This window comes from Diplotaxodon limnothrissa, linkage group LG12, assembly GCF_057381915.1.
Source record: "Diplotaxodon limnothrissa isolate DT_005_m linkage group LG12, D_limnothrissa_male_GT1.1, whole genome shotgun sequence".
In the NCBI taxonomy this organism is placed as follows: domain Eukaryota; kingdom Metazoa; phylum Chordata; class Actinopteri; order Cichliformes; family Cichlidae; genus Diplotaxodon; species Diplotaxodon limnothrissa.
The window spans coordinates 804,957-819,862 of NC_140607.1; the positions used below are offsets into that span (position 1 = coordinate 804,957).

Genomic DNA, 14,906 nt, shown 5'->3' on the forward strand with positions numbered 1-14,906 from the left:
TCCACCGGCACAAACATCCTCCACTGCAACCACTGAACATCCAGGGTATGGACATCGAGGCTGTGGACAGCTACAGGTACATTGGTATTCATCTGAACAACAAACTGGACTGGACTCATAACTCAGACGCCCTCTACAGGAAAGGGCAGAGCAGGCTGTACCTGCTGCAGAGACTCAGGTCTTTTGGAGTGGAGGGCCCACTCCTAAAGACCTTCTATGAATCTGTGGTGGCCTCAGCCATCTTTTACGGTGTGGTCTGCTGGGGACAGGAAGAGACTGAACAGGCTGATCCGCAGGGCCAGCTCTGTTCTGCCCTCTGGACCCAGTGGAGGTGGGGAGTGACAGGAGAACGGCGGCTAAGCTGTCATCCCTGTTGGACAACATCTCCCAGCCCATGCAGGAGCCTCTGACAGCACTGAGCAGCTCCTTCAGTGGGAGACTGCGGCACCCACGGTGTGGGACGGAGAGATTTCACAGGTCTTTCCTCCCCACTGCTGTCAGACTCCACAACAAAGACTTCAACTGATCAAACACACACATCCACACATGTGCAATAACACTAAGTGCAATACTCTTTTTCTGACAAAGTTGTACTTTTGTATTTTTTTACTCAGTTGTATATAGCATTTGTATTCTATTTTATTCTACTGTATATAGTAATTTATTTTTATTTTATTCCATTCCAGTGTTTTCTAATTTCTGCTACATAACTTTGCACTTTCGCTGTAACGAAAGAAATTTCCCACCTGTGGGACTAATAAAGGTCATCTGATCTTATCTCTAATGCTAATGATGTCAAACACAACAATCAGATTGCCAGGTGCTGAATCTAACAGATCTTTGAAGGAGAAATGCTTTACGATCATGTAACCACAATCTTAAAAATCAAACAAAAGCAGCAGCAACTCATCTTAAAAATTTTCAAATGCTAAACGTGGCTGCATGTTTACAGAGATATAGATTATTTTTACTTGGGCACTTGAGGTAATGTCCTCTCTCTGCTGCTCTCCCAAAGTCGCCAGGGTATCCACGGGCTTCTTTTCACAGGGATCTACCAGTCCTGGTCCACCTAGTGGGAAAAACACACTTCATTAGGAGGTATTCAAATCCTACTGATCAACACACCAACCAGCCAATAGGCCAGATGTTGGAGGTTTGAGTATACGTTACGATTTCTAATGTGAATATAAAACCACCCATCAAACCCTTTGATTGTCACAGATCTGGTTCTTTATATCTTCTTGCATAAAGCATTAGATGCGTTTACACCAAGTGCAGCCTTTACTGCTCTTAGAGCTCTTACAGCAAGGGAAAATAAAATATAAAAGGAAGACACAAGGTGGTCCTATAAACATTAGCAAACAGAAGCAAATCTACTCTACAAACTCTGACCATCTTATCCTGATTGCCAGTGAACGATTTCACTTGCTGCAAAAACTCACCACAAATAACTTGCTCCATTCATCCGGGCATTTTCCTATGCTAATTGTTTTCTAACATTCACACCCCGGCTCCAAAGGATGCATCACAGAAAAACTGGGGCTTGCCATCTCCCCCAAGGCTATTTGGATCGGCCTCCTGATCTACAGCCATGGGTGCACACAGCTTCATGCCCAGACATCTGCATCTGGTGTGCTCTTAAAAGTGTTCCTTTGGAGCATTTGAATTTGCCTGCACTGAAACGCGATCCAAGTGTCGGGAGAGCACACGAGGTAAACAAATGTTAACGGCTAAAAGAAACCTAGCTGAATTAGGAGCAATAAAGGACGTGGGTACAGAAACACACCCAATACTTCTGCATGGTTATAAAATCAGTCCTGAAAATGTTCACAATTCAGTGCTCCCTCAGTATTTCACGTTCTCAGCACCTCTGACCTGTGGACACCGAAGAGCTACAGGGGTTGATTTTTGTTGGTGATATTTTACTGAAGCCCTTCAGCTTCCCTGACTGAAGCAATCAGATCCCAGATCAGAACAAAGGGAAGGAAGTTTGATTCATAATGAATGCATTCACCACAGTCACACAATGACCGTCAGTGGGAGTGGTGAAATAGCCTTATTTAAATTGGGAAATTGTAGCTTTGATCAGAACAATGGTTTCAGTTCCTCCTGTGAAAGAGCTTAAACCCAGAAAACTCACTGTGAAGTTAGCTGAAAGACATTTTGCTACTATTAGACATTTCTTACATGTTTCCCTGACAAATACCACCTATATTAGAACATTTAACATGACTGCAACTAATGAAAAATATAATTTAAATGAGGGGAAATGAAGATAACCCCAAAACAAAAAGAAAATTGAAAAGAAATAAAATCTGGAGAATACAAAACTTTAATAACTCAAAAGCCAAGAACAGAAGCAGAACTGGCCCACCGTTCTGCCATTTAGTTTTGATTTAAGAACAGAAATGGAATCAATTTTCTTCAAGTACAAAACTAACAATGCAAAAGAAAGCCAAACCACCTTACCTGGGAGTAAAATCCCAGAGGAGATGCATTCAAAGACACGTCTCAGTGCATCACCGGGGCTCAGAGGGGCAGACGCGCTACTGATGGCCTTCTCGACCAGTAGCTCCATGGCCTGAACAGAGCACACAGAGGAACAGAAGATGTTAGAGATGGTTGGGAACAGCATCGTGGCTTTTCTCACACCACTTTTATTAATTAAGATACCTAATATTTTACACTACCTTTAAATATTTCAAATATACCAGCAAAGCTTTAGAAAGGTTTCTGACTTTGTTAGTGCTGTAGCTGCTGAGTTCAGCATTTACACAGTTCAACAGTCAGGAGCCAGACTTTCAGTGGAAGGTTTGAAATGGCTTTGAGCAGTATCCCAAACAGCTGATTCTGCTCATCCAGATGTTTTCAGTGGGAGAAACGTTTCATCATCATCATCATCAGGTGACTTCTTCAGTCTCACCTTATAAACAGGACACTGACCTCACAGCCCACTGAAGGAACAATGGGCTGGGATCTCAGTTTATTGATCATCAATATGCAAACCGTGATGACCATTGATCAACAACCACTGATCAATGGCCATTCACATAGAGTTGGGGAATGGCTACAATCACAGCATTGTAAGATGGTGACAGATGGACCCTTAGGCCCCCTCCTCGATTCAGAGATGGTCTTTCCCTTTTCACGTAAATGGCCTCCTTGACTCGGCGCTCAAACCAGCGTTCCTACCTGTCCAGGATGTTACATCCTCATCATTGAAAGAGTGTCCACTGGCCTGTAGGTGTGAATAGACTGCAGAGTCCTGGCCTGATGGCTCTTCTGTGTTTATGGACTGAGCATGCACCAAGACGTTTAGAGCAGGAATTCTCACAGCTTTAACATCTGTAAGTTTTCGGCAGAATTCTCCAGGGTGCACAGTGTGGCCTGACAAAAAAAAATAAAAAATCTGAAGATACTGGACAAGTACCAACAGCCGATAAACCTGACCTTAAAGTCATGTCCTTAAGAATTAAGGACAAACTCCCAAGTCATTTCAAATGTCCTCAGGGGGACAATGAGCTGGTCCAGCATTCCACAACAAAAATGAAAAGCTGATGCTCCTCACCAATACGATCCGATATACCCCAGGGCCACCGGTACTGGACGGATCATTCCCCCTCATCCCTGGACTCAGTTTCATCTACAAAAGGCTTGTTAGTGGGCCTGACGAGATCCTTGAAGTAGCCCTTCCACTGCCGGATTACGTCCTGAGCTCAGTAGCACTCCATCCACATTTAGTGCACAAATTACAAAATCAACCCGTGACCTAGGGTGTCCCAGTGCTGCGTGCACTTATGAACACCCTTATGTTCAAACATGGTATTCTGTTATTGGACTTGTGTGCTAATGACATGTCCATACCAAACACCATTCAGGCGCAGATCAGGCAGGCCATTTCTTCCAGTCATGCCCCCTTAGGTCTCACCGTCGTTGGCCACATGAGGGTCGAAGTCTCTCAGCAGGACATTAGCGCTGAGAAATGGTTACCCGCCAGCACTGCACCCAGTGGCTCTAAACGCCGCTCTCCACTAGCATGCACTCGGCTCAACACGGCTAGACTCTACTCGGCTTTGATCGTTTTCCATTACAATCGAGTACCAACTAATGTGTGTGAGGTCATTACAGCAAAACAGTGGAAAGCCCCATGACATCATTAGTATGTGACTCACACAACACAACAATGTTGTACATTGAATGAACTTCGATCGCTTAGTACACCAGCCGAATAGAGACTAAAAATAAAAAAAAATTACCTGGTACCAGGTACTACGACCTAATGGGAAACCCTAAAAACCAAGTCAGTACCAGCAGAAACGGCTGAAGCAGAATGAGTACTGGGAACTGTTTTTCAGTGCATAACTACAAACGATAAGTCAGGACTTGTTCCCTGACACAAAGGTCAATGGAAACAATAGAGTCCCAATATACCAAATATTCACTGGAAAAATCCCAACATACAGGTAGCCAGCCAGAGGGGTACAAGAATACCCACCCCTGCCCACAGCCTCTAACCAAGGACAACTCGAGACTGGATCAGATCCCAGAGTGTCTCTTTAGCCTCACACATCAGTTCAGGCTCCTTCCCAACCAAAGAGGTGACATTCAGAGATCGACAGACCACGTGACTTTCACGCGTTGCCTTGCAGGTACGAGTGGCAGCAAAATTAAAACACTGCATCAAGCGCTAGCACTTCCAGCAAGGGGTAATCATTAATTCTGCTGTTTTAATCCCTACTTGCATTTTATTTGCTCCAAAAACAGTTATGTACAAAACGAAGGAGAGCACGGCAGACAAGACAGACAAAAGGCCAAAAAATTAAAAAAATAAATAAAAAAGGTACGAGGGAAAAAAAAAATCAAAGGGTTGAAAGGGTTAGACCCATATAAGCACACAGAGCGGACTAAAGACGTTAGCGTGCTGCCCAGCTTTCATCGTGCTCATATTTATAATTATATGGTCCTAAGTGTGAGTGCATACACTCATGAAGGGTTTGGTAACTTCAGATTCCTGCAACAAGCCCAGCTCCAGTTTACCGGCAGATGGGTACAGGACACTGACATGTGCCGAGTAGCCCGATATGTAGGTGGACACCAGGTTTTATTCTAAGTAAAGGGCAACCCTTCAAAAAACAGACAGAGCAGTGGAGTAGCCAAGGCAATAGAACAATATAAAACTTGATTACCAAAATATAATTTATTTCACATAAAAGATTTAAAACAGTTAAAAACACCTCTGGCCAGGGAGAACACACAGTAAAAACATAAAAACAACACTAAAAGTCCAGTGGCATCAGCCACAGCAATAATAATAATAATAATAATAATGATAATAATAATAATAATAATAATGGATTGCATTTATATAGCGCTTTTCAAGACCCTCAAAGCGCTTTACAATTCCACTATTCATTCACTCTCACATTCACACACTGGTGGAGGCAAGCTATAGTTGTAGCCACAGCTGCCCTGGTCAACACCAGTAGGCAGTAGGTGAAGTGTCTTGCACAAGGACACAAGGACACGATGACCAAGACAGACAGAGCTGGGGATCAAACCGGCAACCTTCCGGTTACAAGATGAGCTTCCCAACCTCCTGAACCATGGTCGCCCCACTAAAATCAGAACGGGGCAAAGAAAACCCAGCGACGTCCCCGGCCGTCCTGTCTGTCTCTTTGCTCCGCAGTACTAGAAGAGAGAGGGGGCAGCGACAGTCACTGTTCTTTCCAGTGAAAGGGATTTCTTGTACCACCGTGTGTTTCGGGACTTGCCCCACAATCCAGGCCCTCCGTCGCCTCTTCGTGACTTCGGAAACATGACTTGAACAATTTTTCTTCCACGAAGGAATCCGATAAAAACCGATCGCTTTACCCGTCAGCTTCCAGCGGCTGTCATGCGACCGGCTATGGCAGTTAATAATACAGCAGCTTCTTGCCATTCTTTGCGTCTCTGTTTATCTCTGTGTGACTGTTGTCTTGTGCGCAGTAGCCACTTGTACCTACAATCCTTTGCGGTTTTACTCCGGAAATGACGTCACATTTTCGATCTCTATAGCCAGTCCCAGCAGCCGGGAACTGGAATGCCACAGCCTCTACCCTTGATTGTCACTTCACCCTTATGGCATCTACTGGAGGTGGTAAGGCCACAGGAGGGTGGACTGTTGTCTTCTCTTTGCCCACCAGCTGTGAACGGGACTCTGTAGTGGGGCCTCTGTATACCCATCCTGGGCAGGGTAACTTCGTCCCTGCATTTTTATTTTTCATGAGAACATTCTTCTATAATCAGAAATGGAAAATTAAGGAAATTTCATTTCTATTTTTATTTCATTTTAGTCTTTGAGAATCTGATTTATCAAAACAACCACAACACTTTCTGTGACTGTAATATCAATTCAATGCACATGAAGGCAAAGCAACAAATGAACCATTTCCTCCAGCACTAAACAGACTTCATTCAGCATATTAACCCACACAATGAGGTGCCTGGGGGGGCATCTGAAGGATAGTCAAGACCACCATAGAAATTTCTCTGAATTTTACAATTCCATTATAAAAACCGCAAAGTGTCAAAACGCACTGCGGTTGAGGTCTAATGTTAATGGCACTTACCCATCCGGGGAATGCTGACCACGTGGGAACTCGCTGGCAGAGGTCTCGCAGGATTCGGATGATGATCACGCAGGACTGAAGACCATTGGCTCTAGCCTTTGATGCAATAAAGTTAGGTTTATGGAGTGACCCAGCGTGATAAGAGATGGACCAAACACGTTAATCAGTTTCATTGTAGAGGCTCCAAATACTACTGTGCATAATGGAAGCTTGAGTATGGTTCGATTTGCATATAAGCCATAACTGTTTGCAATCAGCTGCCATTCCCAGTAGTCTTGGACCTCGCAGTTAGTAAGGGAAGTCACAGTTTGCAAGATGCACAAGAAATGAGGACTTTTCTTGCCATCTTCTAAACCCTGACCCCAGATTTGTCCAGGTATCTCACAAACAGGGACTTAAAGTACAAGAGTCCACCTGAGAGGAGAATATAAGGACTGAAAGAGGCAAGGAAATCTGTTTTACTTTGCCTGTGTTTTGCCTGGTAGCAAAATCAAAGCAAAATATACAGATGTTCCTTTTTCTCTCAATCCTCATTGTACAAAATATATAGAATAAAACAATACAAACATTGAACATGAAAGCACTTCTGGATGGTACAACCTTGTGCTGGTTACTGTGCAGCCTTATGGAATCACATGTCACTATATGTCAGTCTAAATTGGATTGGGGATACAAGGATGCCAATTCTTTGCTAGGAGGTTTTTTTTGTGAGAGATTCAAATGAACTTGGGTTATCATCTCTACATACAACATACTTTGACCAGATTTTTGTTGGCACAGATGACATCCTTGAATATGTGTGTGTGTGTGTGTGTTTTTTTGCTATAAATAGTTTAATTATAACCCAAAAAAACCAAACAAATGAATATACTGAAATAATGCATCTCATAAGGCTACAAGAAGAAAGTAAAATGATGTTCCGAACCTGGAACCACTTAGCGTGGCGCAGAACAGCCAGAGCGTCAAGGCATTTTTGCCTGTCCAAGACGTCCACTGGGTCTTTCACCATACCCGAGGTTACATCTAAAAATGAATTCCAAGTGTCAAAATGGTGATGAGGAATGGGTGTTTGACCAGGTCAGCGAGGCTGGCAGAGAACAAACACATTGCCACACATACCAGCTTCTCTTTCCGTAACAACCTACACTTGCTTTTTCAGAATTTCAAAGAGATCACTGACATTTGAAAAACACAGCAAAACACTAATGTCAAAGTTTTGTTTGCAGACAGTGTACAGCATGTTAGGTCATTATGTTTACAGACTCACCTAAGACGAACAGACCAATACCATAGCTACACTGAGTGTTTGGTCACAAATGTTTGAAGCCAAAACTGTTTTATCAGGTAATTGTGTTTGTTGGCAACTGGTAAATTAATATGGACGTTTTATAGATGTTTCTTGTTCAAGCACTGAGAATCAAGGGATTCGACAGCTAATGATGAACTGTGTTACAATTAGGAAGAACGGGCAAATAGCAAGTGACCTGATAAAAAAAGTGGCACAGCAACAGTAGGTGTGGCAAAGTTTTTGGGATGTGAGAAAACCTTGGTCAAAAATCCTTCCGAAGCTCTCAGGCCCTACCAACCCTTTCATAGGAGACGATGTACTAGTGTCGAAAGAAAGTGAGGGGGAGGAAAAATTTAACTCTGTGCTCAAGTTGTATATTACATCAGATATATATATCTATATATAGATATATATAGATATAGATAAAAAAAATATATATATAAAAAGAGGAAGCAATGGTTGCTGAAGAGGAGAAGTACAAGAAAACAAAAGGGTTAGGATATCATGCATGCAAAAACCTAACATCAGTAGTTTGGAATAAGACCCCAACAATCATTATATACCAGAAGCCATATTCAGGTGCAACCACAGATTCCTCTGCCATAGTCTCCTTTCCTGAACTTTTATTAATACTCCCCTAAGAATAATCCTCAGAACAATCATCACAGTTACTGATTCAGTAGAATAGCTGACCATCTTCAAATCGTTTGTACTCCTTTTTCATAATGTCTGAGGTTAAAGGTGTTTGCTTTTAGCTAAACATGAGCTGCTTTGAGCCCAATTTTGAGTGCAGTTTATGTAAAAAGACGACACGAATCAACTCAGGGGAGCACTTTAGAACAGGGGACGTCAGCATGGTGAAGTGTTCAGTACACAAAAGGAACATTTGTTTCCTGTGACAAAATCACAACCAAATTTCTCCAACTCGGCCAAATCTTGATTACAAAAGCAACGCAAAATTCCCACCTGTGCACAACTAGTTCAGATTAAACTTTAAGACATGTCGTGTCTCCTACGTCTGTTCATTTATCACTTAGACGCGTACAGGAATTGTCTTTTGTCGCATAGCTTGATGGAAATTTGGAAAAAAAGTAATGTATGTCTCCCAACAACAAAATGGAAACAATCCCCTGAAACACAGGAAACAAAACAGAATCTCACCTGGGAATAACTAGACTTAACACAATGCAAACACTGATCATGCTTTGTTTAAAGGATAACGATAGCATCTGAGAGGTAAGAATTACAGAGCAAAAGCACGAGAGCAATACTGCTGGCACATACCCTTTTCATTTTCTTTACAACAAAACAAAGTAGTAATGAGAACCACGCAATTACAAGACTCAGACAATCTTTAGGTTGGACGTCTCATAAAGCAGATTATAGAAATCTGAGGTTTCATTTAGGTTTTAAAAACTATAATTTGCTGTTTACATAAAGGCAGTTCACACTGTGCACAACACAGTAAAGGTAAGAAATGATCTCTCATGTTAATGAGCTCTTTCAGCTGAATCAAATAAGGAACATTGACTAGACCACTACAACGGCAAAACCACCGTGTGCCAGCAGGACAGTGCTCTTCAGAGCGTCAACCAACATACTGAAACTGATTTTACAGAGAGATAAATATCAAAAAAAGAAAGCGAAAGGCTGTCTTGGGTTTCCAACCTCCATCCCGGCCATTTTCCTCTCTGATGACGGGTGAAGTCAGCGTGATTGTCACTTGCATCTTTGGCTCGGTACAGGACGTCAGAATGATGGCTGCTTCCGGGACAGACCCTTTGACTTCATATTTCTCTGATGTTACCATCTGGAGGAGAACATTTTTTAAAAAAGTGAAAATCAATTCATTTCCAAAAGAAATAACTTGAGGGGCGTACGTAGTCAGCTCAGTGGACACTTTCATATGTACAGTTAAACCCTGTGATGGTTAAGAAGGTAAACCAGCTTCATAGCGGTGAGGTTACTCTGCATCGCAGCCCCAGTCTGTGTGTGCGTACGGTAACTCTGTAATATACAGCAAGCAAATCAGAGCTTCTTCATCCCTGAAAGCTGCTGAACCCCTCCAGTTTATACCCTCATTCAGTTCATGAGGACCCCTCAGGAAGTCTCCTGTGGGGCACAAAAATACTGGAACTGGTGCAAGTACACAACAGGTCACATGACAGGCTGCCGTATCAATACTCTCATCTAACAGATTACTCTGAGGCATATTCACAAGTAAATATTTAGGCAATCTGAAGAAAGAAGTTGGTCTTCATAAAAACAGCAGTTTGTATGCCTTGTGTCCGAACTGAGGCGGGTGATCTAAGTGGGGTGTCTGTCAAAGCTGCCACTAAAGAACAAGTGTGGGGTGACATGGTGAAGATATTACTGTTAGCTGTTTGGGGAGGTGCTCCACGATGGAGGTGAGGAGGCTCTTGGTGGGCTTCTCAGAGCAGAGCAGGACGAGATTGACATTCTTGTCCCCACGGAGCAGCAAGCCTTTGGCCAGGACACCAACCCTCATCACTCCCTTCAGGGCTCTGGGAAATGAGCAAAGCACAACAGCAACTATTAGACTTGAAATCCCCCTAAGTCAGCGAGTTTTCCTGCCTCAGGAGAGCCATGTCACTACATCAGTTTTTCTTTGGACACGAGAGTCAAACCTTGGAGTAAGTGGTTCTCAGCATAATCTTACACCCCCTCCTTCCCCAGGAGCACCGACTGCACTGTGTCAGTTGTTTTGCCTTTTTATTGTCACTACACACACGTACAGTGAGATTCAGAGCATCTCCGACCCAGCGCACACATGTGGGACAAGACGGGGGCACAGCTCTGCAGCACTACATACATGTGAACAGCACCACCTCAATGTGCCTTGGGTTGTTATAGCAACGCAGCTGGAAGTAGGTACTAAGTAGGAGAAGGTACTAAAAATAGTGGCAATGGCCACCTAGTAGATGCACCCACAGTATGAATATCAAAACCCTGCATCACTGTGTGCTCAGCTTATCACACATTTCAACTTGACCTCTAACCTCAAGGTTACTACAACCTAACCGCACACCCTAAAAGAGCCAGGCTGAGTACGTACCAGTGGTAAAGGGCTATTGGATCTGCCAAACAGAAATGATCTGAACTTCGGCACTGGCTCCTGACCGACCTTGAAACTGTCTCGGTGGGTTAGGGGCTTCATCAAAGACTGTTCTACTACTAAAACTAAAGATTGTCATCCACCCACAGACCTGTCTTTTGCTGGTTCTTTCTTCTCTTTGTCTTCTTCTTTGGTCTTGTCCTGGTCTGTAATTATGTCAGACACCAGTTTGAGAGCACGTTCTGTAATTGACACAATTTTCTGGATGGACTGAAGCTCATCTTCTGAGGGGTAGATGGCTGCATGCTTGGTCATAACGTAGCGGTCATCTGAGGAGTCGGGCCGGCGTGGAGGCTGTAAGATGGAACAGTTCAAACAGGTTTAGGTTTTATTAAATGACATGCCAGCGCTAAGATCAAAAAGCTTAAACAGGTATAAAAAAAACAGACTTTCAAATGATACATTTCACCTCTTAAAAGCCAAACCAAGAAAAAAAACGCGTTATTTTTTAACAATAACTGTCAATTGCATTTTTTGTTACTTCAAACAAGAGATGGTCATTGTAGTCAAACTCAGAATACATAACCAGATAAGAGAAAAGCTAAGTTCTTGGAGCCTTCACTGCAAAAGCCATAAATCTTCCTCAAATGTTCGTTAGTGCAACAGAACCGCAGGCAGCAGAGGGATCCACAGTTCCTAGAACTATATCCTAAAGATCAGCCAGGCTCTTGTTTCCTTTTGTTCACTGCTAAGTCCAGCATGCTCATTGTTTTCAGTGATGGGCTCAGACTTTGTTAGTTGTTCCCTGTACATGACTAAAGACTGGGGGACAGAGCTTTCAGTCTGTGGCACCGTCAACCATAAGCTCTGTTGAGAGCTTATTTATTTTACAACTACTCTATTAGTGTCTTATTACAAAAACCCCAAAGACATCTCCTACCACAGGCCCCTGAGGCTGCAGGCCGGGCATGCCAGGGCGGACTCCGAGTAGACCAGGAGGGCCCGGAGGCCCTTGTGGATATCCTCCATCTGGCATACGACGCCGCTCATCCCAATGGTGCTGTTCCTCCTCCATGCGTCTCCAGTACATGTCTTCTTCATAACGCCTGAAAATGTAAACCAGAACTGGTCTCACTCAAATATTTTATCTGTCTGCTTCTTGCACCATGTAGAAACGTTTCACTGCTCCTGGGAAAAAAGCATGTATCATCTGTTGTACTTTATAGAAGGAAAATGGGGCGATCGTGGCTCAAAAGTTGGGTGTTCGTCTTGTAATCGGAAGGTTGCCGGTTCGAGCCCCGGCTCGGACAGTCTCGGTCATTGTGTCCTTGGGCAAGACACTTCACCTACTGCCGGTGGTCAGAGGGGCCGATGGCGCGATATGGCAGCCTCGCCTCTGTCAGTCTGCCCCAGGGCAGCTGTGGATACACCTGTAGCTGCCTCCACCAGTGTGTGAATGTGAGAGTGAATGAACAGTGGCATTGTAAAGCGCTTTGAGGGGTCCCAAAAAGCGCTATATAAATGCAATCCATTATTATTATTATTAAAATGTAACAACCAATTACGCAAACAGACATAATATTACAGCCCATAGGTGACCTTTTGATAAGGCACTGGTGCATACATGACTCCACCATCTCCACCCACTAATAACAAGATAGCCATACCTCATCTCCATTCTCCAGCGCTCCTCCTCTTCTCTTCTTCTCCAATACTCTTCTTTCTGCATCTGCTTTCTCATCTTCTCCTCCTGGATCTTTCTGGCTCGAATGCTGGGTTTGACTTCTACTTGGAGGTCTGGGTTTACCTTTTTCTACAAAACAAAAACTGCAATCAAGAACTCGACTGGTTATAAACGTAAGGCTAAGCAGCTGTGCCCCCCGCTGACCATATGCCACGAGGGACGACATCATGATGATGATACTGTAACAAAGTGCTGTGAGATACAGTTTAAAATTAGTTGTCTGCCAAGTTGTCTTTTGTGTGGACAACAATGGTTCCATCCTTGAGAGAGGCTCTGAAAAGCATCGAGTACAACGGGGCACGACCAGAGGAGCGTGTGCGACGTGACAAAGCAGGGCATGCAGTCTGAGCGTCTGTCTAAGGGGAGTGAAGTAAATAAAGTACAGTGTGTGGCAGGAAAATGTGCCCTGTCGTCACAGAGGAGAAGCTGCTACAGTCTGGCTGAATGAAAGTAAAAAATAACAAAGTGACTTCTTGCACAACACTGTATGTGAAGATAGGTGAGTTTAGCTCAGTTCACCTGTGCAGTGCTCAAACACACAGACTGGATCAGGGGACGGCTTTCCCTCATGTGTATGATAGGAACACGTGTTATCAAAAGAGCATTTCCTGCTGTCAGCTGTTAATTTGGGGAAGTGCTTGAAGACTAACCTTGTACTGCAGGCGATGCCGGCGACCTTTTAGATGCATCTCCTTTGCATTTGGATCATTGAAACTACATTCACACAACTTGCAATGGAAGCGAATGACTTTGCCTTCATCGTTGCGGACCTGGAAAAGAAAGCAACACATTACACTCCAAGTTTGAATTCCTGCATTGTTCCCAAGTATGTCCCAGTTTGTTCAAACTCACTTCTTCAACATAGTCATGGCCAACAGGCTGAACATCACTCTGCAGTACAGCAAGGGATGATGTGGAAAGATCTGGAATGTCACTCTTGGGTTCCTGGGACCCTGAAGAGGCTGCGACAGGCTTAGAGGCCTCGACTTTGGCCTCTGCCCTGGAATCTTCCATCTTCACTGTGGTCTGTAATTTGTTCCCACCTGCATGTCACCAATGACGCGTATTTAATCATCATAAAACCTAGAAAGTGAAGTACAGTCACAGAACAACTACACAGCTCGTGTGTTTAGTGGATTACAAAGGAAAGGTATGCTTTTGATGCTCACCTCTGTACCTTTAAACTGTTTATCACAGGAAACGTGTGATTTCTTACTCAAGCCCAACATTAGCCAGGCATTTTATTAAGATGCCAATCTTTAGATTATTGAATGTGGTGGAGGGACAAGCCTGAAAACCTGCTCCTATGTATTTAGAATGGATTAATTGACCAGTCTGAACCTATTAACCACGTGATGTGTCATGTGATGCGTTGCACTGAGCAGATGTGAGTTTATGAGCTCTGCACTGGCCAGCTGTAAAATATTAGTATTTTAGCTCATTTTGCCAACAAATTGCCTCGAATGTTTATATAATGTCTTTAGACGAGTTTTTTGCACACCTTCGATTCAAGCAGAGAGAGAGAAATATGCAAACGAGGAGTCAAAGCGAAAACTAGCAGTGACATAGCAGCCAGCAATAGCCCCGAAAATGAGACCATGTGCGACGCTGAGGATTTGTTATTTGTGTTGGGGAGGGTTGAGGTTTCCAGGCTTTGTGTTCAGGTTTTGCTGGGAACCAGTGTTCTTGTTTTATGCTCAATTATTTTGGTCGATAGGTTCAGACTGGTCAAATGCAGATTTGGTTAAATATGTAACAACACAAAATATATATTACTCTTCTTATATGTCAGATAAGTACTTGGAATGTTAAAGGGTCCAACAATGTGGTGAAAAAAAGTCAAGTCTAAATTGTCTGAAGAAAGATTTGATTCACGTTGCTTTTTTGCAAGAAACCCATCTGACAGATGATGAACACAAATACTGTAGAGAATGGGTTGGTCAAATTTTTTTTCATCCTACTCCACAAATAAAAGGGGGTTTATTACCCTTATACACAAAAACCTTCCCTTCACTGCTACAGCCACTCACAAGGACAATGAAGGAAGATATATTTTGGTTAAAGGGATGTTGCATGGGGAAACTGTTCTTCTAGATAATATATATGCGCCGAATGCACAGGATGATGAGTTTTACACGGTATTATTTAGTCAATTAGAGGTCATGGACTGTGCTAATATAATATTAGCGG

At 43.3% G+C, this 14,906-nt stretch overlaps 1 protein-coding gene across 1 annotated transcript in view; it reads right to left on the reverse strand.

The window, feature by feature from the left end:
- Positions 1–14,906, reverse strand: part of zfr (zinc finger RNA binding protein) — a 43,224-nt gene that overhangs the window by 4,747 nt on the left and 23,571 nt on the right. The window contains exons 9-19 of the mRNA XM_085367009.1: positions 13,569–13,759; positions 13,367–13,486; positions 12,640–12,785; positions 11,913–12,078; positions 11,124–11,326; positions 10,271–10,421; positions 9,565–9,706; positions 7,534–7,631; positions 6,609–6,704; positions 2,470–2,581; positions 972–1,069 (exon numbers count right to left, since the gene is read on the reverse strand). Of these exons, the coding sequence (XP_085223135.1) occupies positions 972–1,069; positions 2,470–2,581; positions 6,609–6,704; positions 7,534–7,631; positions 9,565–9,706; positions 10,271–10,421; positions 11,124–11,326; positions 11,913–12,078; positions 12,640–12,785; positions 13,367–13,486; positions 13,569–13,759 (1,523 nt within the window). The remainder of the gene's footprint in view (positions 1–971; positions 1,070–2,469; positions 2,582–6,608; positions 6,705–7,533; positions 7,632–9,564; positions 9,707–10,270; positions 10,422–11,123; positions 11,327–11,912; positions 12,079–12,639; positions 12,786–13,366; positions 13,487–13,568; positions 13,760–14,906) is intronic.